This window comes from Phacochoerus africanus, chromosome X (assembly GCF_016906955.1).
Source record: "Phacochoerus africanus isolate WHEZ1 chromosome X, ROS_Pafr_v1, whole genome shotgun sequence".
Lineage (NCBI taxonomy): Eukaryota > Metazoa > Chordata > Mammalia > Artiodactyla > Suidae > Phacochoerus > Phacochoerus africanus.
Window position 1 is genome coordinate 39,553,888 of NC_062560.1, and position 27,933 is coordinate 39,581,820.

The 27,933-nt window shown below is 38.1% G+C and overlaps 2 protein-coding genes across 10 annotated transcripts in view; one reads left to right on the top strand and one right to left on the bottom strand.

Moving 5' to 3' along the window:
* The window catches only part of CASK (calcium/calmodulin dependent serine protein kinase), a 372,729-nt gene that overhangs the window by 146,818 nt on the left and 197,978 nt on the right, over positions 1-27,933 (bottom strand). The window lies entirely within an intron of this gene.
* On the top strand, positions 14,512-20,001 carry GPR82 (G protein-coupled receptor 82). The gene is made up of 3 exons (XM_047765533.1): positions 14,512-14,767; positions 17,059-17,126; positions 17,253-20,001. The coding sequence occupies exon 3, from the start codon at positions 17,298-17,300 to the stop codon at positions 18,306-18,308; it is 1,011 nt and encodes a 336-aa protein (XP_047621489.1). The 5' UTR covers positions 14,512-14,767; positions 17,059-17,126; positions 17,253-17,297; the 3' UTR covers positions 18,309-20,001.

A 27,933-nucleotide genomic window follows, 5' to 3' on the forward strand; every position in this document is an offset into this window, starting at 1 on the left:
GAGGGAGGGAGGGAAGGAGTGCTTAACAGAAGTGAAAAAGTAAGTGTATTTGTTTTTTTTCTTAGTCACTGTATGTAGAGAGAGCTGCAGAGAACATCATACAATTGTAATCAGATGTCATTAAGGCAACCATTCTCAAAACCTGGTCAGCATTGTTCAGTTCTTTGGTTACACACAGAATCAGAATGCTATTGACTGAATATATAAAAGCCTGCTATGACAAACCCTAAGGATCTATTCCTAAGTTTCTGTCGCAGAATATGAGAATTTTTTTATAGTTAGAATACTTCTTGGTGTTCTCTGGTGGTTTAGTGGGTTAAGGATCCAGCTTGTCATGGCTATGGCTCAGGTAGCTGCTGTGGTGTGGGTTTGACCCCTGGCCCAATAACTTCTGTATGCTGCAGGTGTGGCAAAAAAAATAAAAGGAATACTCCTTCAAATTTCAGGTGGGACAATGACTGGGAAATCAATATTGAAGAGTATGAAGAACTTTGTTAGGGATCCATTTATTTCAATGAGCATTGGCTTGTATACAATTAGTGCTCAGCTGGCTACATTTCAGTAAGCACACAAGTGGTTGAATAAATAAGAGGTCAAAACAATTATATTTAAAAACAAGCAACATTTGAGAATAAAAGTTGAAGTTTGCAGAAAAATTAGAGGCTTGGAAAAGAGTAATAAAATCTGTATCAATTACTTTTCTCTAACAATATCAACAAATGCCAAACTGAAATTCAGCATTTTTCTGTTTATATAATTTTAAAATATGACAGTATTGATTTTCTTTCATGTGCTCGAAATTAAAATTGTTTTACATTTATCGGTGAACATTTTACATCCCCACATGTCTCTATTGTAAACATACAGTTTGAATAGTTAAATTACACTTGTTATAATTAGTAGTAGTTTTATGGAACATTAAAATAAACATAAATACACTCATAATTCTAGAAGCTTTCTCATTATTTATATTAAATGAGATGATTCCTATAAAGCCCTGCATAATGGCATTCTTAAAAAAGTAAAAAGGACATTGACTCAATTCTTTCATAATATTTGTGACAAGATAAATTTTGATATGGAGTTCCCGTCATGGCTCAGTGGTTAACAAATCGGACTAGGAACCATGAGGATACGGGTTCAATCCCTGGCCTCGCTCAGTGGGTTAAGGATCTGGCGTTGCCGTGGGCTATGGTGTAGGTCACAGATGCAGCTTGGATCCTGCATTACTGTGGCTGTGGTGTAGGCCGGCGATTGTAGCTCTGATTAGACCCCTAGCCTGGGAATCTCCATATGCCGTGGGTGCGGCCCTATAAAGACCAAAAAAAAAAAAAGATAAATTTTGATAAAAGTCAACCTGTCTATAAACTCATAATGGATTTTGTTTACCAACAGAAGTTTCACTAATATCATGCCTTAGAGTAATCTGAAAGCTGAGAGTATTGTTAAGGTTTTAGAAAAAACACGCTAAACTCACTCAATTTAAGACTATTATTATATATAATCTTTTATTTCTTATTAAGCACTACTGTACACAAGCAGGAAACACTGTCCCTACCTCCCCCAAGCCAAGGTTTAGTTCTAGAAGCATACAGAAAAGGGAAATTTGGAAGTATATACATAGCGTCATCTAGCAAAGATCTTCAGAACAAGTGTCTAAGTAATATCTCACAGATACAAAACCAAAGGCATAATTAACTGCCTGGTTGCCAGAATAAGGTACATGCTGAGTATTGCTGTTCATCTTGGAAAAGTATTCTGTGCAAAGCTGAGTTTAGGTCAGTTGAATTTCTAAGATCAGGTCAATAGAAAAAGAAAATTCTGTTCTGGTACAGAAGGTTTTATTTTCAACTTCTTTTTAAAATGGATTCTTTGGTGCTGCTGATATGAAAGTAGAACTAATATATTTACAGCTCTGTGAAGCAAAGCCTTACTGAAAATTATCCACAAGAGAAAAACCACATGAAATAGAGTTTTCTCAACAGGCAGCCTGGATTTTGTAGAAACATGTTAACAGGCTAATTATTTTTTAGCCTTTTGAAATTATTTGACCAGATAGTAAAATATATTCTTATCCTTCATTAAGGGTAACACTGTGGAGGAGGTGCAAGGATAAACTTATTTCCGTGGAACAGAATGCACTTCTCTATGCAGACTCTTGATGAGACACAAGAAGATTACATGACAAATTAATGGCTCTCAAAAGAGTAGAAGCAGGAATAAAACAAAGGGCAACCCAAGATTCTGTTAGTCAAGATGTATTAGAATTGTGCAAAGTGGGGTTAAGTGAAATTTTTAAAAGTTTTCTGAGTGACTCTGATATACTTTCCTCCTTCAGAAAGAATCACTGCAAACAAAGAAGGCAGCACAAAAAGTATCATGGAAGGATGGAATGAATTAATAAATATTGCTGTACTTATTTAAAATAAAAAGCCAATTTATAGCCTCACCTCATATCACACCAAAAAACCATTATAAATGGGTCAAAGAGTTATTAAATGTAAATTATGAAACTACTGAAAGACAAAAATATGTGACTAACTCATCTTTGGAAGGGAAAGAATGTTCTATTAATAAAATAGAAATAACAGGGGAAAATATAGAGAGATTTGACTTTAAAAAGATTTTTTTCCTCGAAAACCATAAGCACAAATAAAAGCAAAAGGACAAAGTAACAAAAATATTCACAACACATAACATTTACTGGAGAATCTTTTATATCAGGTATCAACAGACACCATAAGCTTCTAAAGAAACTTCTATTTTTGATCAGAAGAAAGCATCTAAATCTCAGAATGTAATCTGAATTATTTTAATTCAAATGAGATAAAATTCTCACAAAGGATGATGCAGTCTTTTTTAATAGCTACGTAGTCCAACTGAGAACACATTCCTGTAAGTGGCTGGTTCTGTGCTGGTAACAATAAGACTCGGAGCTAGAAAGGAATTTCTAGGTTTGCCCCAAACTTTTATTTTGCTTCTTACTTTTCCCCTTCAAGTTCACATGCAAGGGAATAGGAAGCAAAGCAAAATATACTGGTTTATGTGTCTTTTATTGTGCTGGGTGCTTGGCATGAATTATTACCATTTAATCCTCATTGCATTGTGATGGAACTAGCAACTATACTTTACATATGATGGGATGTAGCAAGTTGGTAGACTTTTATTCCACAGGGATTGTCTGTGCTAAGACAGTGGTTTTCATTTTTATTTCATTCTTCCCAAGTACCATGGTTATGACTGAGATGTCTTTTGTTTAAAAAAAAGGGGGGGGTATTAATATGTATGTAGTGCAAAAAATTCTGCTTATCACTGATCAAAATTGTGTGATGTCAAAAAACCAAAAGCTTAACTAGGTTTCCAGCTATCACACATACTCTGTGTGTATACTCTATGAAGCTCTGCCTGAAACACAGACAATAATGCAGTAGTAAAGTATGCAGTTTAAAAAGAAGAAAAAACTAAATCAAAATAAAGCATCTCACCCTCATTAATTTTGCTTCTAGCCCAGGAAATGCATAAAGAACCAGCATAAGATGAGCTCTGGAAAAGGTTTCTAGTTGTGGTTTGGATACAGGTATTGATGATGCAGAGAATCACTTTTTGCTTTAGTAAGCCATCTAAGTTATTCCAGGAGCAACAGTTAACTATTGCTCAGAGTTACTGTTTAGTACTCAGTTAACTGTTATACTCTGTTTTGGTAATTCCACGTGTAATTTTTTTCTTTTTGGTTGTAAAATATTTCCAATATACAAAAAAGCGAAAATACAACACCACCCGTCATCCAAATTGTGCAGATGTTAATGTTTTGGTCCTAAACATAATCCAAAAAGTTAGACAGACATACGAAAACTCATCCCGAGGTAGCCTCCTGCCTAGTGTATATCATTTTGATGTATATATTTATACTTTTATAACATAATTAGTATGAATAACAATGTACATTAGCTTTTGTTTTTCAATTTTACACAAACAGTATCCTTTTATAACTTTTTTCACTCAAATTATGTTTACGTTGATATACGTAGATCCCATTCATTTATTTTCACAGATACACAGTGTTTTACTGTAAGAATAAACAATAGTTCAAGTCTCCATTTCCCCTAACAATGGGCCCTTAGGTGGTTTCCACTTTTTCACTATTAGAAACCACCCTCAAGTCAAGTCTCCTGTATGCCCTGTGCGCATGTGTGGAATTTTTCTAGAAGTAGAAATGCTTGGTTGTAAAGGGTGTGCACATCTTCAGTTTATTTCACTTGTGACAAATCACGCTCCAAAGTGACTTTACCAATTTATACACCTATCACACCACTAGTAAGATCTTCCTCTACCCACATCCTCATCCATACTTGGTTTTATCAGGTTTACTAACTTTTGCGGATCTGGGAGGTGATGAAATGGCATCTCCCTGTGGGTCTAATGTGTGCTTTCCTGATTACAAGTGACATGGCGCAGCAGCATCTCAAGATTTTTTTGGTTTGGTTTTGTTTTTTCCCATCCAGGTTTCTTCTTGGGTGAATGACTTATTCATATCTACACATTTTCCCCTTTTCCCTGTAATGAGTTGCTTTGCTTTTTTTCTTTCAAATTATTGAAATAATTGTTTATAAATTTTATATACTCATCTTTTGTGCTTTAAATGGGTTGCAAATAACTTCTACCCATATGGGATTGTCTTTTACTTTGCTTATGATTTTTTTTTTGCTTATGATTTCTTTTGCCAGACACCGTAAACAAAGGAAAACACTTTCCAATCAGTAAATCTAGATGAACCCTGGCCCTTTGAAATATATATACTCCTCAAGCTAAAGAATTTGCAGATGAAATTATCTTATAATTAGACAACTTGGCATCTGTTAGAAATAGTACATAGGTGTGAAAATGAGGTGTCCCCTGAGAACATGGAAATGTTTTCTCAGAGTTAAACTACAAAATTCAAATATCTGCTGGTGTGCAAACAATTTTAAAGCAATAGAAAGTCTCCTAGGCCAGAAGTTGACCTGTTAAATGTATCAACATATTTAAAGAAAGAATTGGCCATTCACTAGCAGGTTAGTGAGGGAAACTTGGAAAAATGGGGGAGAGGGGTTACTAGAAAGATGTTGGTATTGCTCGTCCAAACAAAGTCCAGGGGAAGAGTCTTGACCAATGGACTGGGAGTATTATCCCACTGGTAAAACCATGGCAAGGAGTATGGTGGGGCTAGATCCAATAGGTCTTAGCCCAGTGACATTTAATGTTACTAATAATGAGCTGAGAGGCAGCATAACAGGTTAAAAGGGCAGCTGCTACAGGCAGACCGCCTGAGTTCAATTTCTGGCTCTACCACTTACTATGTAACCTTGTATAAATGCTCTTTCTTCTACTGAAAAAATAAGAATAACAGTAGCAACTAACTCGCAGTGTTATGAAGACTAAATGTGTGAACAAATGTTCTTGGCCATTAGGAAACATTCAATATATGTTACTGAAATACTCAAACGCCAAGGGAAGATGGGGGAATCTATAAAATGGAAGATGACATCAGCGCTAGGGAGATACACGGTAGAAGCTGACTTGGATCAAATGAGGTGAGGCAAAGCACTCACGAAGGAGAATTTAACCTCGGCTTTCACGAATCACAGCTCCGTCCAGGACAGGAGCTACAGCAGACCCATGCTTGTGCAAGTCAGAACCATACTCTGAAACGTGGGCAAGTAGAAGAGGAGAGGATGCCAGAGGGACCATTTGAAAGAAGGGGATTATTTATTCTTAAAATGTAAGATTAAAGGAAAGATGTTAGAGCAAAAATGTGCATAGCCCCAGAGAGCAAGCAGAAAGAGGCCTGGTGAAGGATGGGAAGTGCACGCAGCATATCTCACCAGATTGGAGAAGAGGGTTTTCTAACAACTGCAGATCTCAAATGGAATAGAAAGCCAGTGAGTTATTTCTAACAGAAGTGTTTCAATAGAGTGTGGATCCTCAGCAGGCTGGGAAGGTAGCCAAGTATTTTGAGCTTTTATTCAAGTTTGGATTAGATGTTCTTGAGATCCCTTTAATAGAAGTTTTGGGTTTTACAGAACATTCAATGCCTTAATAACGAGTGGCAACCAGGGCCGCCTGCGATCTTATTGCTGCATCATGTTGTGCCGGAACAGTCATGCCATCAGGTCCACTCAGATGTGTGCCGTTGTCGGGGGAGACCGGGGGACTCTCCATTGTGTGGTCAATGGTCCCCAAACAGTTTCGCAGAATCTTCTTTTGTAGCAGATTTGTCCCATGTCCCTTGATCAGCACCTCAAAGGCATCCATTAATATTTACTGCTAGAAAGATTGTTTAAACTCTATCTAAAATAAGTTGGTGGCTTCTGGGAATACTGTGACATTTATGTTAGGTGCTCCAGTTTCTCTGCTTTCTTACCGACATTTGGCTTTGTTTCGTGTAATCAGAGTGGTCAAATGGGTTACCACACTGCATCATGAAATGGGGACATGGCACCTTCACTGTAAAACTGGCTCAATGGCATAAACTCAGGTGAGAATGGTAATCACTCTGATGTGTGATATTTTCAAATTTTATCCAATGGCAAACTTCTGGACCAAAAGACTTAGTGTCTTCCATTAACTTTGCTGGCAATGCTGTTACAGGCCCTTTCCTGTTACAGACATTTCCTTTCTATGTTTCCTGCCCCTTCTCATGTTCTATCATCTACCAAGACTTTCTGCATACCCTCAATATGCCCTCCCCCGTTTTCTTCCTTTCCTGTACTCAGCAGCACGTCTTTCTCTTCCCCAGTTCAGTCTTATCTCTTTGTTTTACGACTTTCTCTTTTAATTGCCTTTCTCACAATTTAGTGCCCTCTTCTGTGTCCCCTGATCTGTCAGAAGCAGAAATGCTTCATTATTTGTGTGGAAATTTGGTTTGTACTCAAAAGAAAAATACTGTTTCCGCTATATTAAAAACAACTTTCAGCTGGTTGCAAAGGGAACTGATGAGGTTTGCATGCATGTTCATATTCAGTTCCCCTTTGCGGCCAGCGAGACTTGAAAAACACTGGAACACACAGGGTCAGCTCTTGTGCGGACTGATTACAGAGTTCCAAATATATGTGGCAAGTAGTGAGAGGCGTCCGCCAAGTAAGTCAGTGAGGGTCTCATGCTCTGAGGTTGGCCCTTGTGATCCTGCAAATAAGTAAACCTCCAGTGAGAAGTACAACCTAGCGTGGTGGGGGGAAAAGCTACCAGCGGGGCAAGCTAATCCTCTTTCTACATCCTTTCAGGCTTGAGTACCAGAGATGTCAAGCAATTATCCAGTTCTTAGGATCAAGTTAGTGGAAACAGACTTTTCTTCTAGTTTTAATGAAAAGCTAGATTAGTTCTGGAAACTAGAAAAGGGCTATTTACAGAGCATAAGCAGTACAAAGGAAAATAGCATGGATTCATGATACTATTTTTTTTTTTTGGTCTTTTTGTCTTTTTAGGGCCACGCCCATGGCACATGGAGGTTCCCAGGCTAGGGGTCGAATCAGAGCTACAGCTGCTGGCCTACACCACAGCCACAGCCCCAGCAACCTACACCACAGCTCACGGCAACACCAGATCCTTAACCGAGGCTAGGGACTGAACTCGCGTCCTCAAGGATACTAGTCAAGTTCATTAACCACTGAGCTACGATGGGAATGCCCATGATACTATTAATACAGGAAATAATCAAAAGAAAATGACACCTCCAAGACTGAAGTGGGGCACAGTGGGTATCCCTTTGCAAAGTAAACTTAACTTTTGTTTTTGGATATTATCCAAGAAACCATGGACTCTGAGGTATGCTTACTGTATTAATCCCTAAGCAAGAGCCAATGTACTGTACTTTGAGGGAAGAAAAATCTAGTTAGAACACTGTAGTCACAAGGACATTTAAAAAATGTGGTAGATTTAAATGCTCTGCAGCTCTTCCCATCCATAAGTGAAGTCTTTGCCTACCTCTTGAATACGAGCAGGTACTGTGATTGCTTTGACCAATAAAATGTGGTAGACATTGTATGGCATCTGAGCAAGACCTTAAAAGGCTTTGCGGCTTTCAGTTTTGTGCCCCCGGAACCCTGGGACCATCACGGTGGAAATAAATCCAGGGTGAAAGATCACATGGGGAGAGATATTCGGCCTGCACAAGCATCTCAGCTGAGGCTCCAGATACGAGTGGGCTAACTGTGGACCATTCAGCCTCGGATAACCAAGAAGCTGCATGAGTGACCCCAGGTGAGACTGGGAGAAGAACTGTCTCGCTGAACCCAGAAAAAACTGCAGGATTGAGAGTGAACAAATGGTTGTTGTCATAAGCCACCAAGTCTGGGGTTGGTTTGGTATGCAGCAACAGATAAATAATATTAATTTCTAAAAAGGTACCATCAAGTATAGCAAGTAGTTTAATCAACAAAAAAGACACTGCCTCAAATTATTTTGCTTAAAAGCTGTGTGTGTGTGCGTGTGTGCGTGTGTATCTGGGTGTGAAAGATACAGGGAGAGAGATTTACTTTCCAAACCACTGCAGGATGGGGAGCGACAGGGTTACTGAAGATTTAGTAACAAACCATGTGTTGTCAGAGATTCAAAAACAAGTACACGTTACCTAATGAGACAACTCTTGGTCTCTTAAGATGAAGGAATCTACAGAGTTTTGCTAAACCGACAGGAAGGAATGACCACAGTAGAGGGCAAAGGTGATTTCTCCTATGCTTTCTTCATTAGGTAAAATATACTTTAAATTGCATAACAAATGACACGTTGTTTTCGTTACAAGCCTTTTAGCATTAGTTGACTTTTCAAAACTATGTTCATGAATTGCTATGATTAAAAAACCTAAATTTTTTCATTGTTCCAAGTTTCTAGCTGGAAAATCGCACAAGACTTCAGCCTTTAACAGCAAGTGAGGTTTAACTAGGGCTGGTAATACATTGCCCTCTGCTGGCCAAAGCGTTGCTAAAGAAAGGATTCTCTGCAGGCTATTAAAATTTAGCTATAGTTGTCTCCTCTCCAATTGTCTCTATCAGCTATTTCTGGAGATTTGGAACTTTCCAGAGAACTTATATTTCCTGGATTCAGTATTTTATTTGTAGGTTTGTCAAAACAACACATTCTAGGCTGGTTTTTGATGGAGGAGGTGGCAAAACAGACTACATGGTAATATTAGAAACTATGCCACATATAGTACAATTTGCGAACTATCTAAAACACCAAGCCATGTTTAGAATGATATCTTAAAATGACTATTTCAAGTCTAATATATCTCTATCTGTCAGAACATTACAAAGATGAAACCAACATAAGAAATGATTTAGGCAATCATCAATGAATGCTAAAATCCACTGGGTGAAAGGGAAAAAATATATTCAGAGACTCCAAATATGATCTTCAGATTACTACCAAATGGCAAAGGGGAAAAAAAGTACCTGTACAAGGGGAATAGGTAGCAATTAATAAATTTCCAGATTGAAAACTGGAAACAGGTATATAAGTGAAATACAGTTTTGGGCACTGGGAATACTTGGTCACCTTACCTAAAACACTAATCCAGATTTTCGTAGTAGCTAAGAGTACGGTTGCTAAAGTCACACTACCTGGGTTCGAATATGGGCCCCACAACATAACGATTCTATTACCATCAACAAGTTATTTATCCACCATGGACCTAAATCTTCTCATCTAGAAAAATGATAGTAACAATGGTATACATCTCAGAGATATTTTACTTAAATATCTTAACAATTAAATGAATTAATATTACATAAAAACAATTCAGTGGTTGTCATTATTTATACATTTTCTAAATGCGGTTCTCAGGAGAGCTTGTTACTTAGATATTTGGAGCTCTTAATAAGAGAAAACAAATCTAGACACTAATACGTACAAGAGGTACAAGGGCAGATGCCCACCTCTTCCCTATTTTTCCTTGACATCTCTCTTTTCCCCCCCTTGCATAAAGACAGGAAGTGACATGGAGCACTTAGCCCCAAGACAATTTTATCTAGAAATTCCAAAGAAGTGATTGGTAATAAAATGGTCAGGAAACCTGGGTCTTGGGAAGAAAGTGACAATGGTGAGAGTTCTGGGTACTGATGTACGATGCCTTTTTAATTCCCTAAATCTCACTGCAATTCAAGTCATTATTTCCCAGGGTACAGGTTACGCATATGTTTTGTACCTGTGGCACTACAATGGCCTAAATTATTTTTGGAATTCTCTCATCAAATGTCCCATTTTCAGAAATTTTAATCTACCTTTGGCTTTTCAAAGAACCTGAAAAAAAAGGTAGGTCCTGAAGTATGCTATGAACCAAACTCGACTGACTCAAAGATGCTGAAATTCAAAATTTGCCTGTCTTAAAAATATTTTTGCCTCATCTGATCCAGTGCTGAAGTCTCCCTTTCCCTGAACCTGCTTATTTCCCAGCTGCTCTTCATTCCAGTTCTAAAGACTGCCACTATGTTTCTATGCTGTGCATTTCTACAAGACAGTGTCTAGCCAGTGCATTCAAGCCTACATGGAAAAACCAAAGCCAAAGGTGCAGTCAAACTCTTGATTGGAACATCCACTGATGTTTTGTCATTGACCTTTCTCACAAAGCTAAACACTTTTCTGTACAATTATAAATTTCCAAACTTTGGACTGTAATTTCTGTTTTGTTTGTTTATTTTTAATGGTTCTTGAGGCAAATAATCCCATGGCTTGCTGAGAAAGCAAGCAAGTGGAAGATTCTCCCACTTTGATCAAGGGTAGGACGGCCATGATTATAGCTGCTTGTAGTTGGTGGTGAGGGCCTGAGCACAGTGCAACTGGAGACAGAGACGGGGCTGTGGCCAGACACCACATCCTGAGGAGAGCAGGGGGCTCGGTGAGCCTTGAACAAACCACAGCTTTGAGTAACAAGTGTCTGCTTCACTCCTCCTAAAGGTAACCAGTGGCTGGGCGTGCAATGAACTGGATAAAGGCTTCCATTGCCCCTGCTCCCTCTTGAAGAAATAATTACCTTTTGAATGTGATGTTCTAAAGTGGACTACATAAGGCTTGTCTTCTCTTCCTGCACACCAGCCTCCCAATACCCTGAGCTCCTGATGAGTCAGGGAGAGAGCTTAAAAGGCCAACTGTTGCCATTTTAGAAGACACTAGCTCGGGTAGCCCAAAATAGCTGTCAAGTTGAAGCACAAAGGTTCAGGTATGACTGAGCTGTCCTGCGTCTTTTGGGTTCTAGCTCTGAGGCAACTTGAAAAGGGACTCTAATCCTAACCCCCAACAATCCATCAGGAAAGCTCTCATGCACCTCTGCTGAATACCGCTCGCCATGGATTGTCAAAACAAATTATAGCAATGCCTGCCCTTCGAATCACTCTTACTGAACCACTCCAAATGAATTCTGTGGCCAGAGTGAAAGACACTTGATACTCAAAGAAGTATGTCAAAAGCAGGAGACTTCACTCAAGGCAGGAGTTACTACTCTAACACCTCAAGGAATAAATCATAAGGTTCAGAGCAGAACACTTAAGAGGCCAGTATTTGGCAGATGATATAAGAAGTAATTAGAATGGTTAGGCAAAAGTATTTAGACTTGGATAACAGAAGCGGAACTGTGAAGAGCAGAAGTATGGGACAGATGAATGAGAGCCAAAGAAAACTATTGGTGACCTGAATGAGAAAAGTCCAAAGGGTCACTTTTATAGAGAACTTCAATTCTTGAAATTTCTGCCTGACAGGTTATATTTCTGTTAATCTTGTATTCTGATATTTACACTTTTTATCGACTGCAATAATACTTCATAGTGTCTTAGAAAGATATAAATAAAAATTTCCTTCTATTTCAATTAGGGGACTCAAAATCACTTAAATCATAAAGAATTTATACTGATATTGATAGGATAAAAATTAGCTTAATGAAGTCCAAAGTTTTCAAAGACAGAAAAAATGGGGCTCAAGTTCTTCCATACCTCAGAGTCTAGGAACAGGAAACCCCGTGTGAATCAAGTTAAAAGTATTCAAAACTTGACTCCAGTTTACTTACTATAAGGTCCCCTTATTGACGCTAGAGAAAAGCCAGTAATTTCTGCTAAGACAGAGCGTGAGGTTGGAAAAAAAAAAAAACATGCTTTAAAGTTAATTTATTAGTTGTGTCACCTTGGGTATGTTATTTAATGTCTTTGAGACTCAATTTCCTCAGGTGTAAAATGGGACTACCGTTGCCACCTGCTAGGGCTCTTACATGTAAAACACTCTGCCTGGTACTGGCACGGAATCGGAATTGCTGCTCACTGTGTGTTCTCTTTCCTTCCAGTTCTTCGGCCTGTGAAAACCACTCAGATTGACTGTTTTCTCCCTTTCCTAATTCATAGAGTACTTAAAAGTTTGTACCACACATCACATATTAACATGAATTCTCGGCTTGCTTGTGGAATCTCTCTTGAATTTCCAGAGACCCCAAATAAGCCTGTGATTAATATACTTTTTCTGCGACCTCCACGTGCCACTAAAGAACACAGTAGGAACTCCAATAAGTACTTGTGAAATGAACTGTACTGTTTAAGAAAACCACAGAGCTGTTAAAAAAAAAAACAAAATAGTGGAAGAAATGGCAGAAATTCCACCTATTCAGGCATTCTTGCCCGATATATTAACAGTTGTCTGATCATCACTTTAAGCAGTACTTCTGGCTCTCCCTTGGTTCAATGGCTGACTGTCATCTGTGGTCCAAGATGGCTCCCAATGACCATTACCTGATATTTATCCCACCCACACCAAATCACTGCTGGCTTTGGATGACCAACAGAATACTGCAGAAGTGACAGTGTTGACTTTAGAGGCTAGATCAAAAAAAAGGCATTGTAGCTATGTCTTGTTCTCTTCAATCACTTGCTCTCTTGCTCTGTGAGGGCAGATGGCTGCATGACCTTGGGCAACTTACGTAACCTTTTCTAAGGTTTAGCTTTTCTCAACTTTAAGATGAAGATGTTTATTTAACAGTATTTATTTCATCAGCTATTGTGAAGATTAAATAAGATATGCATGTAAAGCACATAACAAGATGCCTGGCACATAAAAGGCTTTCATTAGATGTGGCTAGTACTGGTGGTGGTGATAAAAGAAGCTGAAGAAGCAGCAGTTAATTTGATGTGAGGAGTGAAGAAAACAGGAGTCAAGGATGATTCCTAGGTTTTTGGCTTGAATAACTGATGGTATCATTTAGTGAGTTTGAGGACATTGGAAGACAAGTTGTGGTGAGCAAGGGCATTCCTTTTTTTTTTTTTTCTTTTTGGACCAAAAGACCTTAGGTCTCAAAATGGTAATACCAAAATTATCTTTTGATCACTTATAAACAGCATTCTCTTTCCATTCTTTCTTCTCTAAATTACTTCAAACTTTTTTGTTCTAAATAATTCTTTCTTGGAACATGAAAAATTGTTGAAAGAAAAATGATAGGAATTCCAGAGGCCAAATTACTCTGCAATCAATGGCTATGTATCCCTTGATGAGTCACCGCTCTTAATTAAATGATGGCAAGCACTGCAAAGATGAATAGCAGCAGAACAAAATCCAGACCCTCAGGTAGTCCTCACTTCTGTTCTAGAGGAAAATATCAGCAAACATTAGAAAGAATTTATGCAATAAGCATGAAATAAGAGAAGCATTGGGGATTATGAGAAATGGCAAAGTACTTCTATTAATTTTAAATGAATAATTAATTTTTAATGAAGGTTTACTGATAACTAAAGCACCCAGGCTTGATGAAATTAGATTTCTGTTCCCATTCTCAGGGTCCAACTGGGGTTTAACTAGCCAAGGAAGGGTAATGTGTGATGTAGGTCTGACTCCTCAGCTGTACACACTTAGCTTTCATTTAGTTAATGGCTCACAGACTGATGAAACAATCCTATCATAAAATTAGTTTCACAATTTTTCATATCATAATATAACTATTCATTTGATTTGAGGCATATTTGGTCTTTAGGTTCTGGTACTTATCAGGATTCCCCAAATTCATTAAAAAAAAATGCTCCAAAAAATGTACTACTATGAATCTGAATGGAGGCAGCACAGAAGAATTTCAAGTAAAATGGGTTAGTTCATTGAGTATAGTCTGTGTTTACAGTGTGTGTACTGCTCTGGAACTCACTGTTTTATCCTCGGGAAAAAAAAGGGGGGGGGGTTCTACTCATAGATGATCATGAAGTTCTATCCAGTTCTATGACATTTGATTCCAGTGACCTGCTACAAGTACGAAAACTTTGAGGTTTGTTTTCCTTTATTCCTGGTAAAGATGAATTGCAAATAAGCCATCCGCAAGTGATTTTATAGATAACTCTGTACCAGTATTTATTGGGTTACTATGGAGTGGTTCCCTCTACTGTTGTGTTGTACAAAACTAACTAGCAGTGGGGATTAAACCCTTGAACTTAACTACTTCTGCCAAGCATGCTAATGAAGCTAAGTGAGGTGTAACCAGTTCATGAAATAATCATAAGGAAGCACAGTATATATATTGTCCACCAACTTCCTCCCACTATAGAAATAGAGAAATGAGTTTTTTTGAGAAGGTAGTTGCTACATTTACCATAACTACTGAATTTCTTCAATACCCTGTTTAATTCCTTTTCTTTCCACTGTAGTTGGTATCATGCAAGAATCTACTCGCACTGACTAAAACAGAAAGACAATGGAAGAGTGATGATCAGAGAATTTTAAATCGGAAATTTAGCACCAGCGCCTTGAGCAACAGAGCCTTAGTTGGTGTAAACTACTCATACAGGTAAGACTGATCACCCACTTTTATCTAAAAAGTTAACTCTATAAAAACTCTAACAGGACTAAAATGTTTAAATTTAGAAAACTGATCACCAAGAAAGGCTGGTATGTTCATTATGTAGCTAACTGTTAGGAAGTGAAGTTAGAATTGTAGACTTTTTTCATTTGTCAAATTAGCTGAGGCACAAATGTGTACACGAGTGATTTCAGACAGACATTCGGCTGAGGGGAATGCAGACTTGTACACATTTTCTAGAGCGCAATTCTGTAATATCTAACCCGTGATTTTTATTTGATTTCTTAAGCTTCACAGTTTTTTTCTAGATTGTGGAAAATAATTATCTTGCAGTTGTATAAACAAACTTTACTTTTCAAGGAGAGGTACACAGTACATACAAGTTTGATGTTTGAGAAGCTAAAGATGATGAACTGGTTCTCACCTGCTACAGTGAAGGTTCCGACAGAGTCTCAATATCATCTGTCTGATAAAGCTACCCTCTGTGAAAGTCTTTTTACCTCTCTTCTGTTCTGAAGCATTTGCTGGTGTGAAATAGTAAGAGCAAGGCAACAGTAATGAATAATATGAGATAGCAGGTGTGGTGGTCTAGCTTTTTAAACGAGGAATACTTATCCATTAACACAGACGCACTTTAAAGATTTTAGCACATAATCTACACAAGGCAGGGGCTAGTGTTTCCCTTAACATTATTTTAAAAGGAAGCCACTTGCCTTACATAATACAAAAATCTCCTTTGATCAGATAAGTTTTTCTTAAATAAAGTGACTAACTTCACTCTCTCTTTGACTTATTTTTAAATCAATTCCAATTTGCCAGGCTGTACTAGATTCAGATACAAACTCACTCTGAGGCATATGGACCATTTTCTAAATAAGAATTACAAAGCAACAAAAATCAAATGATAAAAGACGCTGGTAGACATTAAAAGTCTTGGTATTTGAACCCAGAAACACTGTACAGCCCTCAATCTTACAAGCCTTTCGGTGGGAACTCTTTGGTTTAAAAAACTATTCCAAAATTATAACAGTAGTACATTTGGGGAGAAAATCCCTATTTCTATAATCCAAGATGCAAAAAAAATATAATCACGATTCTGAAGAGGGATAGAGAGTAAAATATCCCTGAGGGGCTGAGGGCATATAAGTATCTCAGAAGGTAGCGTATAGAAAAATTTTTGTGTTTATCAAAGTAATGTGATTGAAAAAAAGACTGAGAATTCCTACTCTAGATTACACAAGAGTGAAAAATGTGGTACTCAGAAAGGTATGGTGAAAAATACAGAGAAATGAAGCACATTCTGAACAGAGCTCACGATTTGTATTTGACCAGAATCCAAAAAAATTTTCTTATTCCCATCTGATAAATGGGAAAAATAAGAATGAAAAGGAGTTTGTATGTGACTCTTCAACATTTCAAGTGTATCTCTGAAGCAAGAAATACTTAAAAATAAGACATAAAAACACAAAAATCACATCTGTGTTTATGCTGTGATTAAAGGATCTTCTTACAAGAAAAAAATCCTTTGAAAAGCCAAGATACCAAATTACACACAAAGACACATGAGGGCGCTCTAACCAACAAGCAATAGCAACTAGAGTTTTGGCACAGAATCTTAAACTTTTTATTGAAGTATGATAGGTTAGCATTAAATATTTGAAATTAAGAAATTATTGATAACATTTGCGAAGGACCCTTGGAGTTTGGTGTTTATCCTCAGTCATTCACTTTCCTTCTGTTCAATTCAAGATCTTGCCTATTTGTTTACGTAGAATTAAATTTACTTCTGAAATATGAAAAGAGACTCTTCTAATAGTACTAAAGAGAAGTTCTTTAACCTAGCCACGAAAAGACACCATTTTGAAAAGTATTTATGTACAACTAAGGAGATAATTAAAAATCAATGTTCTATTAACATGGCCAAAAAATACTTTTGCAACACGTTCCTTAGGCTAGTAGGTATTGCTTGCATGTGCCTTAAAATTTTTTAAATTACCCTTCTAGGCCAAAATCAATTGTCATTTACAAACTGCTTTAAATCTACTATATGTATTATAAACTTCTCTAGTATAAAATAATAAATCTTGGGCGTTCCTTTGTGGTGAAGCGAGTTAAGGATCCAGCACTGTCACTGCAGTGGCTTGGGTCGCTGCTGTGGCGTGAGTTTGAACCCTGGCCCCAGAACTTCTACATGCCGTGGGTATGGCAAAAAAAATAAATAAATTAAAAAAAATCAAAACTCAGCAATTTAACTATTTCTACCAAATTTTGTTTTTTAGACAAAGGCACCATCCACAATAATCAACTTTCTGCTTTTATTTCAATTGGACAATCGTGATTAGAAAAGGTGAGAAGGCAGCTATACTTTCCCCTCTCCATCCAATACATTTATGTTACCATTTTATTTTACTTAATGCTTTAAAATATATTCAGCTTCAATACCATCCACAATTTTAATATTAAATATCCACAGTTCTGTTCTAGCTCCTGTGGCAAAATTCAAGGAAATCTGATATAAATGAGTAACAACTCGACATGTATTCAACCATCCATGATCTCTTCCATGGCTTTACCGATCATTTACATCTTCCTTTGCATCATCGGTCTCTTTGGAAATTCTCTCTCTCAATGGATATTTTTAACAAAAATAGCTAAGAAAACCTCAACGCATATTTACCTAGCACATCTTGTGACTGCAAACTTACTTGTGTGCAGCGCCATGCCTTTCATGGGTATCTATTTCCTGAAAGGTTTTCAATGGGAGTATCAATCTGCACAATGCAGAGTAGTCAATTTTTTGGGAACTCTATCCATGCACGTAAGTATGTTTGTCAGCCTCTTAATTTTAAGTTGGATTGCCATAAGTCGCTACGCTACCTTAATGAAAAAGGATTCCACGCAAGAGACCACTTCATGCTACGAGAAGATATTTTATGGCCATTTACTGAAAAAATTTCGCCAGCCCAACTTTGCTAGAAAACTCTGTGTCTACATATGGGTGGTTGTATTAGGCATAATCATTCCAATTATCCTATACTACTCAGTTGTAGAGGCTACAGAAGGAGAAGAGAAGGTGTGCTACAATCGACAGATGGAACTAGGAGCCATGCTCTCTCAGATTGCAGGCCTCATTGGAACCACATTTATTGGATTTTCATTTTTAGTCGTACTAACATCATACTACTCTTTTGTCAGCCATTTGAGAAAAATAAGGACCTGTACATCCATTACAGAGAAAGACTTGACTTACAGCTCTGTGAAAAGGCATCTTTTGGTCATCCAGATTCTACTAGTAGTTTGCTTCCTTCCATATAGCATTTTTAAACCCATATTTTTCGTTCTACACCAAGGAAAGGACTGTCAGCAATTGAATTACTTAATCGAAATAAAAAACATCCTCACCTGTCTTGCATCAGCCAGAAGTAGCACAGACCCCATTATATTTCTTTTTTTAGATAAAACATTTAAGAAGATAGTATATAATCTCTTTACAAAACCGGACTCACCACATATACAAACCTCTGGTTGATTTCTGAATGGGAAACAATACCAAACAGAAAAGTGTTCATATGACTCTACTCGGGAGCCTAAACTACAAGATTAACAGGTCATAGCTTGGTTGATAATAGGCACCAAGAAAACCTCTTTGGTTTCTTCAAAACAAACAAACAAACAAACATAAAACTCACTTTATGGTTTTACTTATACTGAAAGCTGAGATGGCAGAGACTTTCAGAGGCAGAAGTCAAGCATATTGAAAGGATCTCACTGTATATGAAACCAACAGATCATTTTCTGTTTAAACTCAACCATGGATGCTTCTATTCAGAACACAATACTTCACAAGTATACTATAAAGAAGAAAGTGGTTTATGGCTTTCCTGCTCTTCCTGCTCTCTAGTAGATTACAAGGGTCTATCTGTGGGTAATGTTTTGTTGGTAACTTTAAAAATGAGTAAAAGAAAAAAGCAAATAAGGGATTTCCTTACTTAAGTCCTGTCTAAAAGTACGAATAATGCACTGGAAAAGTCCAAGGTTTTATAAACACATTGTTTATTTCGTATTATCTGATTCATGACCCTAGGAGAAGCAATATTCATTGATTCCAGTATTTATTAAATAGGGGTTATTTACAAATATGCCTAAATATCTGGATTAGGCATCGTCAAAATTAAAAATGAATGCAATATCATTATATGACTATCTTTATCACATTTTGTATAATTCCCCCTGTATTCAACATAAGTAATGTTATTAATGACAAACAGTACCTGGCATTTAAATATGTTCAACTAATTTTTGTGAAATAAATGGATGAATGATAAGGCAGTATAATAGCATCATATACTACTATGATCAATTCAAGACTGGTCTCTGGAGTTAGTTTCCTGGGTTCAACCCCTAGTTCCATCTCTTACTTAGCTCGACTATCTTAGGCAAATCGCCCTCTTTAATTTCTTCGTTATAGAATGGAAGAATACCATGTAATTCATTGGCATTATTTATTCAATCAGATGATGGTACTCTTTTGAGTAGCTATCATTTAATAAGCACTTGTTATGTGCCAGGCACTTTGGTTATATTTTCTGCATGTATTATTTTAATCATCACAACCCTAAAGTATGCCAATTTGTGGATGAAAAGAAGAACTGAAGTGCATGGTTAAATAAGTCACCCAAATTTTCTTCATTATCTAAGTGAATATTTAAAGAGTAAGCATTTCTTAATAGTCATTTCTTTCTTCCATGTAATCTTATTGGTAAGACAAATGGTAGCTATATTCTGTATTACATATATTATAATTGAAACCAAAAACAAATGTGTTTTATATTCCAAAGAGCTCATAAGCACCTTTGGAGCTACAGTCTGTTTTCTGTTTCTATTCCTATGGTACTTGCATTTGATTCGATAAGAACCAAATATAAACCGTTGAATAAAACTGAAGTTGCATAAACATTAACTGTAACCTGCTACTTGGTTAGGGACTGCTTCAAGACTCACTTATCACCTACATGGCAATTTCTTTAGCGCTCAAAGACAAGTTTAAAGTAAGTTCACATACCACTTCCAAGCCTTTAATCTCATAGCATGTTTTGTTTCAGAATTAAAAACGCAGAAACAATTCACTGTACAGATTCCCCAAGAGGCATGTGTTCAAAATTACTAGAGGTTTTTCTAACACATCTATGTAATTTTCATTAAAAAAGAATAGCAAACAAACAGTAAATTTTTTTCCTTTTTTTACTTCAATGCTTAACTGAGAGAAGAAAATGTTCAGAGAAATGTTTGAAAAAAAACATATGCTGGCTTCAAATATTTACAAGTGTACATCTAGGTTTTTATAGTAGCAATCTTATTTCTGACTGATTAATTTTAATTTGCAGAGACAAAGGCAGAAATGGGAACTCCAGGTGACTCTCTAAGTGCTGGCTGTAAAGAGGGGTGTCCAATCTAGTAACTTCATAGACATGAGAATCATAGAATAACTCAAAAGTCAACCAGGAGAATACCCAAGACATTCAGCTTCCTCCAAAGTTACATCAGTACTTTTATTCTTATGTAAGCTTTAAACCCAAAACTCATTAGACTAAGAGGAATTGTGAAGATCAACTGTTTTCATTTAATATAAGCAGTAGTGTATTAAGTCTCACTGCAATTAGGAGTTCTAAAAATAGATGTAACTTCTAAAAATCATTATTAAAAAAAACTACTTTGCATCACCACTATTTAAAAAAAAGATAAAAGAATCAACACCAAAGTAGAGTTTCCCACATTTAAAAAAGGTAGTAAAAGAGGGATGTGATTTCTTTTTAAGTTACTCATTTTAATTCTCTGTACCAAGCTTATTAATCATCATGTTTATTTTTATGCCATAGATGCTTTTGTGAATAGGTGACTGTAAATCACTGTTGAATTTTCTGTGTAATTGAAGAACTGGCTATTTAATGTCATGTCAAATATTTTACGTGAAGTAGCACTTGCTAAATTTACCCTAACCTTAAAGTGTGGATCTCAAAAAAAAAAAAAAAAAGTGTTTTTAATGTGTCTATGAGTTATAGTCAAACACAATTTCAGAAACCCCAAATTCTGCCTTAAAGATCAACAAGACTGTAATGTAACTTAGTTATAGAAAACGGACATGACGAATGCTAATTTCCCCCTTTATCCTTTCATATATACACTGTCATTAAGACAACTTTCAAAGTATTAATCAGGAACACACGCTATTAAGACTAGACCAACAAAATTAAGGATAGACCACTTAACCTGGAAGTGAATTTCTATTCCCTGGGTAGAAGAAAATGATGTTGGAAGAGGAAAAAATTTTCCTTTACTTCTGTAGGCTTTTCCGGCTGGTCTAAGGGTTAAACTGACATGAGGTACAATAACAGGAGAAAAACCAATTTTAATTACATACCTATGAGGTTCCATAAGAATATGAGGCCTAAGGAAAAGCTGGGCAATTGGATCTTATATGCCATCAGAGAGAAAGAGAAGGGGCTAGGGCTTTGCGGGTGGGCGTTGAAGAGGAGGAAGGCGATTCACATGGAGATGGAAAAACAAATGTTTGGTAAACAAATGCTGGGCAGCCCTGCAGAGGCAATGGGACATGGAGAGGACTATGGTCTCCCCAGCCTGCCAATCTCCCCCCACCACCCCTAGCCCAGATTCTTTGCAAGCATCTCTGGTGATAGGACTCTTCCTGGACCGGGCCCTTTAAATTCTTTTAGGCAGTTAAGGGAGAGGTTAAAAACAAAGACTTCCGGAGTCTTTTATTTCTTAAAAACAAACAGCCCCCCCCTGCTCCGTACCAAAATAATCTTCAAGCCGAAGAGCCACATATTGGGGGGGGGGGAGCAAGGTTTGTGCTCCTACAATGTCTACCCGGCTCTGATCTGGTAAGGATGGCTGCAGCCCACCCCGGGCTTTGCAGTCTGCAGGGTGGGAGCTGTTATGAACACATGTGTGAAAGACAAGCTGAAAGGAAATCTTGCTTAGCAAACCACAAAGGGAGCACAGAGGGACACTGGTAATTTGCTAAGCATTTCCATCCTGCAGCCTAATGCCATGAAGCTTCCTCTGACTGACTCCAAATTCAAAGGGAATTGCTATCAGTGGGAAGAGTTACTGCTCTACCTAGAAAGCTTTTATACTGGACAACAAAAATGCTTCGGCTGTCTCATACATGCTTGCTACCACTGGCTCAGAAGGAAGGCAGCAGTGAAAGGATCCACATTTAATAAGCAAAAGAAACAGTCATCCTTTCTTTTCAAATCCAAGAGCTTTTGAAGGTGGGAAAAGAGAAGCAAGATCATCTTAAATTTATCTTGTACCTCTAAGTATTAAAACCCCACATTCAAGCTAAACATGCACATTATGCTCAACAACCTTTACAAAAATAACACAGGTTAGCCAGTATGTTTCTTAACAGAATAAGTGAGTCTTCATTTTAAGGAGAATTTCAATTTTTTTTTGTACATAAATATGAGGGACTTTCGGGAGTTGTGGTAAGAGACTGAAAGAAATGCCAGCAGCTGAGAGCAACAGAGGAAGAAAGAATGTAAGAAATCCATAATGCCATCGCAACTAGTGTGATATGATGAACACCCATTGAGAATGAAGACTGGCCCTAAGCAGGTGAAAGAAGAACTGAGACCAGAAGGGGACCAGAGAGCAGCCAGGCGTGTTCATGGGTTAGCGAGGAAAACCATTTAAAGGAAGCACACACAGAAATGCTTGGGCGGAAGCTTCTGGCTGAGCAACTGTGAGACTGGGGTTTTGCACTTCTGAGAACTAAAAACAGAGCCCCTAAGCCTCCTGGACACAGGCCCTATTCAGAATAGAAAGTGATGGTGTGTACAGCAGTGTGCTTTCAGAGAAGCTGCTTAACTTCAATTTTGGTTATTAAAACTATACGTCAGTAAGTCAGAGCCACAGAAAGGTCTAAGAATTGCTTGTCTCTCCATGCCCAGGTGATGCATTATGAGGCTGTCTCAGGGAGTCGGAAGGGATAAGAAAACTCCAACTCTTAGTGCTGAAGAGCGTGAATGAAGGCAGGCAAGAAGTCAGGATTTGCATTTACCTCGAATGCTGTACTATTTCTTTCTAAAGTACTCTTAATTTAGGAGAGGAAGAAAAGAGAGAAACACTGAAACATGAAAGTTTTCACTTCCTTTCACATAAAAAAGAGGAATAAAAGGGAAGATGACAGAAAAAACAGACATTTGCATTCATGTCTTAGTTATTGCCTGTAGGCAGAAAAAGCATGAGAAATAAAACAGTGGGTCTCAACTTGGGACGACGTTTGTGCTCCAAGGGACTTCTGGCAATGTCTGGAGACATTTTTGAGCATCACAACTGAGGGGAAATGCTATTGGCACCTAGTGGGTAGAGGCTAGGTCGAATCAACACCGCAAAGGACAGTCTCCCACAACAAAGTATCTGGCCCCAAATGTCTGCGGCTGTTGGAGATGCTAAAGCATGATGACACACCTTCCCAAATTTCAAAGGATTATACAATTATTACTTACACAATTGCACACAAAACTGCTTCTCCAAAGCAAGTAGTTTCCACTTGGCACCACACACTCAAATCTAACCTGATATAACCAACGAGTTTTAGACTCAGGTATGATGGTTTCAAAAATAAATGCCTACTAGTAAAGAAAAAAGTATTATTAATTAATATAATGATGGAGTTCCCATCATGGCGCAGTGGAAATGAATCTGACTAGGAACCATGAGGTTGTGGGTTCAACCCATGGCCTCGCTCAGTGGGTTAAAGATCCGGCATTGCTGTGAGCTGTGGTGTAGATTGCAGATGTGGCTCAGATGTGGTGTTGCTGTTGCTGTGGCTGTGGTGTAGGCTGGCAGCTGTAGCTCTGATTAGACCCCTAGCCTGGGAACCTCCACTGCTGTGGGTGTGGCCCTAAAAAGACAAAAAATAAAAAAATTAATATAATGCTAGGACCTTTGGGACACTCGATGCTTTTGGATCAATGCCAAGAACTTTAAGTGGGGGTGTGGGGAGAGGGACAGGGGAGGGGGGAGCGAGAGAGAGAGGGAGAGAGGGAGGGAGGCAGGGAGAGGGAATAAAGGAGACAATGTGAGAATATTCTTGGCTAGCTGAAATAAATGATTAAATAATCTAAACTTGTCTAAAAGGAATGGAACACTGTGATAATCTTCCATTCTCTTTACTAAGTATAAGGGAAGAAAACTGACAAAAACTAACTACAGAAACCAAAATCTACACACAAATGAAATCTACACACAGACAAGTCACTGAATGAATATATGAATGATATCTGATATGAAGAAAAGCAAATAGGCTGTAAATCAGTTATTAACAAAAACAGTAACAACACATCAAGTGAAATTTTAAATGATTAGTCATGTGAGATGCGTTGTTATTAAAGTTTTATAACAAACATTACATTGGAAAACACCTATAATAAGGTTCTGCATGAAACTACTTCGGGTTGAAGTTACGGACATTATATTAGCAAATCCTACTGACACAACCTTCAAATATATCTGGAATCTACTTTCATCACCTCCCTGCTACCACTTTGGCCTTGCCAGGTAGGACCATCTCCCGTTTCCCTGCTTCCACCCTTGAGCCCCTACTCAACGTATAACCAATAAGGCAATGAAGTCCCGTTGCTGTGGAAAGTCAGACCACCGTCTGTCGGTTCAAAACTCTGGTGAATCCTCATCTGCCTCAGAGAAAAAGTCCTTCCCTCCTTTCCTCTTGCACCTCATCTACGATCCACTCTGCCCATTGCTCATTTTACCTCAGCCGTGATGGCCTCCTTGCTTTTGCACCAAGAGGCCACTTGTGCTCCTGCCTTAGGGCCTGTGCATTGGCTATTCTTTTACCCAGAACCCTCCCTCCTTTGATGTCAGTTAGCCCTCTCTCTCTCCTCCTGCGAGTCCTTCCCAGATGTCATCTTCTCAACGTGGCCTGCTTCGACTACCCTATTTAAAATGGCAAACCTGGAGTTCCTGTCGTGGCTCAGCGGTTAACAAACCTGAATCGTAACCATGAGGACGTGGGTTCCATTCCTGGCCTCACTCAGTGGGGTTAAGGATCGGGTGTTGCCGTGAGCTGTGGTGTAGGTTGCAGATGCGGCTCAGATCCCACATGGCTGTGGCTGTGGCATAAGCCAGTGGCTACAGGTCCGATTGGACCCCTAGCCTGGGAACCTCCATATGCTATGTGTGTGGCCCTAAAACAACAAAACAAAATAAAATGGCAACCCTTTCCCCAGTAGTCCCTACCCTTTTGGCTGCTCTCTTGTTTTACTATAGTCCTTCTTTTTGATCTTCTAAACTACTATATAGTTGACTTATTTATGTTCAATGATCAGTGTCTATCTCCCTAAGCTAGAGTCAGATCCAAAGGGGCAGTGATTTTGTCTATTTTGTTTATTGATATAATTTCTATTTCGAAAATAGTGCCTGACACACAGTAGGCACTCAATACATATTTTTTGATGAATATCTTAAGAAAAATACACTCAAATTCAAAATTACCAATTACTGGAGTTCCCGTCGTGGGTCAGTGGTTAGTGAACCCGACTAGCATCCATGAGGTTTCGGGTTCGATCCCTGGCCTCGCTCAGTGGGTTAAGGATCCGGCGTAGCTGTGAGCTGTGGTGTAGGTCGCAGACGCAGCTCAGATCACCCGTTGCTGTGGCTCTGGCGTAGGCTGGCGGCTACAGCTCCGATTCGACTCCTAGCCTGGGAACCTCCATATGCCGCGGTGCAGCCCTAAAAGACAAAAAGACAAAAAACAAAAACAAAATTACCAATTACCTAACTGTAAGTAGCACATTTACGAATGCAAAAATGTAGAGATTTCAAGTACTGAAATATAAAGAATATCAACAATAATGTGTGCTCTGTGTTGAAAGTCTGCTTGCCAACTCAACAATGGTGCCTTTTCTGGTGGTTTCTTCTCATTAACTTGCAATTTGAGAATTATTTCTCTCTTCTCTTCCTCAGCATGTTTCTGGACACTTCCTCAAAATTATACGGTATGTGTCTTAGAGATAATAAACTACTTTATTAAAACCCAATGCAAAACTAACTTTGATCCTTGGCACGCACCATTCCTGTTGCCTGAAATGTCCTCTTGTCCCTAAGTAATTACCCCATGACTCAAGACTAGGCTCAAACTAACTTCCCCCATGTAGTTTCTCTCATTCTTTTTTTTAGTTATTACTTCCCACCTCATATCTTGGACAGTAATTATTTGTTTTGCCCATCTGTGAAAAAAGCCACAGATAAGTTCTCCTATCCTTCTGCACATGTATTGTCCCACTAACTAAAAGGTGCAATATATTTTCCCTCCTCTTAAACCCAGGCTACTCTTATGACACTTGGACTAAAAAAATGCAGAGGACATGACACACAGCGCCAATTCCAGGCCTAGGCTTCAAGAGGCCTGGTAACTTCCCATTTTTGCTCCTTTGGATCTATGAGAGACTGTCTTGCTAAAAAGGAGGCAATGAGGGAGAAGACAGAGAGGAAGAGAGGAGGGAAGGGAGGAGGGAAAGGAGGAGGGAGAGGGGGAGGGAGATGGTCTGAATGAGACGATGAAGAGGGCCCAGCCAGCTTCCAGCTGTTACAGTCACTTCTGCTGAGATGCCAGAAAAGTGAGGATACTAGCCATGCCACCTCAGCCAACAGCCTCTGATAGAGAACTGAGCAGTCCCCATCAAGCTCTGCTCAACTGCACAACTGAGAGCAAATAAATGGCGACTGTTGTTTAAAGTCATTGTATGTTGAACCGTAGCAGCTGGTAATAGATCCACTGCCTCATTTCTCTACTGAGACCATAATGCCTTCAGGGCTCCAAGGACAGTATACTGCATGAAGTAGGCACTTGGATTTTTGTTGAACAAATCAATCAACGTTAATGAGTAGGTGAAGCACAGTGTTTAAATATTAACTACTTTGGGATTTTATTTGGCTTTGGATTGCCATTATATCAAACACCATGGCTAATCAAAAGCTGACTGTATTATTGAAAGTATGATGATAGATTATGTTGTCAATCATTATTTATGATATTGATATAATTACCTTTCAAAACCAGAATTTAAAATGAAATTGATTTTTATAACTCAGTAACAAGAACCCAAACAATCTGATTAAATCATGGCAGAAGATCTGAATAGACATTTTTCCAAAAGAAGACAGACAGATGGCCAACTAGTACATGAAAAGATGCTCAACATCGCTAATCATTGGGGAAATGCAAATCAAAACCAAGATATCACCTCACACCTGTCAGAATGGGTATCATCAAAAAGTCCACAAATAGCAAATGCTGGCAAGGATGTAAAGAAAAGGGAACCCTCACAGACCGCTAGTGGGAATGTAAACTGGTGCAGCTACTATGGAAAACGGTATAAAGGTTCCTCAAAAAACTAAAAATAGAACTATTATATAGATTCAGCAGTTCTACTTTTGAGTATTTATCTGAAGGAAACAAAAACACTAACCTGAAAAGATATGTGGGCACCCCCATATCACTGCAACATTATTTACAATAGCCAAGATATGGAAACAACCTAAGTGTCCACTAATGGATGAATGAATAAAGAAGATATGGTATACCACATATGGAGTGGAATACTACTCAGCCACAAAAAGAATAAACTCTTGCTGTTGTGAAAACATGGGATGGATCTTGAGGGTATTATGTTAAGTGAATAAGTTAGGTAAAGACAAAATTGTATGATTTCACTTATACAGTGAATCTAAAAAACAAAACAAATGATCAAACAGAACAAAATAAAACAAAGACACCAGAATGGTGGTTGTCAGAAGGGATGGGAGTTGGGTGGTGGGAGACAAAATGGGTGAAGAGGTAAGAGGTACAGACCACCAGTCATAAAATAAGTAAGTCATGGGGATGTGATGTACAGCATGGTGACTAGTCAATAATGTTATATTGCATGTTTTGTAACTTTGTACATTGATACAGTGTATGTAACTAGACTTATACAAGTATCAAAGCATAATGCTGTAAACCTGAAACTAATATAATGTTATATATTAATTCTGTTTCAATTTATAACAATTGCCTTGAGCAAAAGCATTTTTAACACAAGGCTAGTATATGAACTAAGAATGCCTTT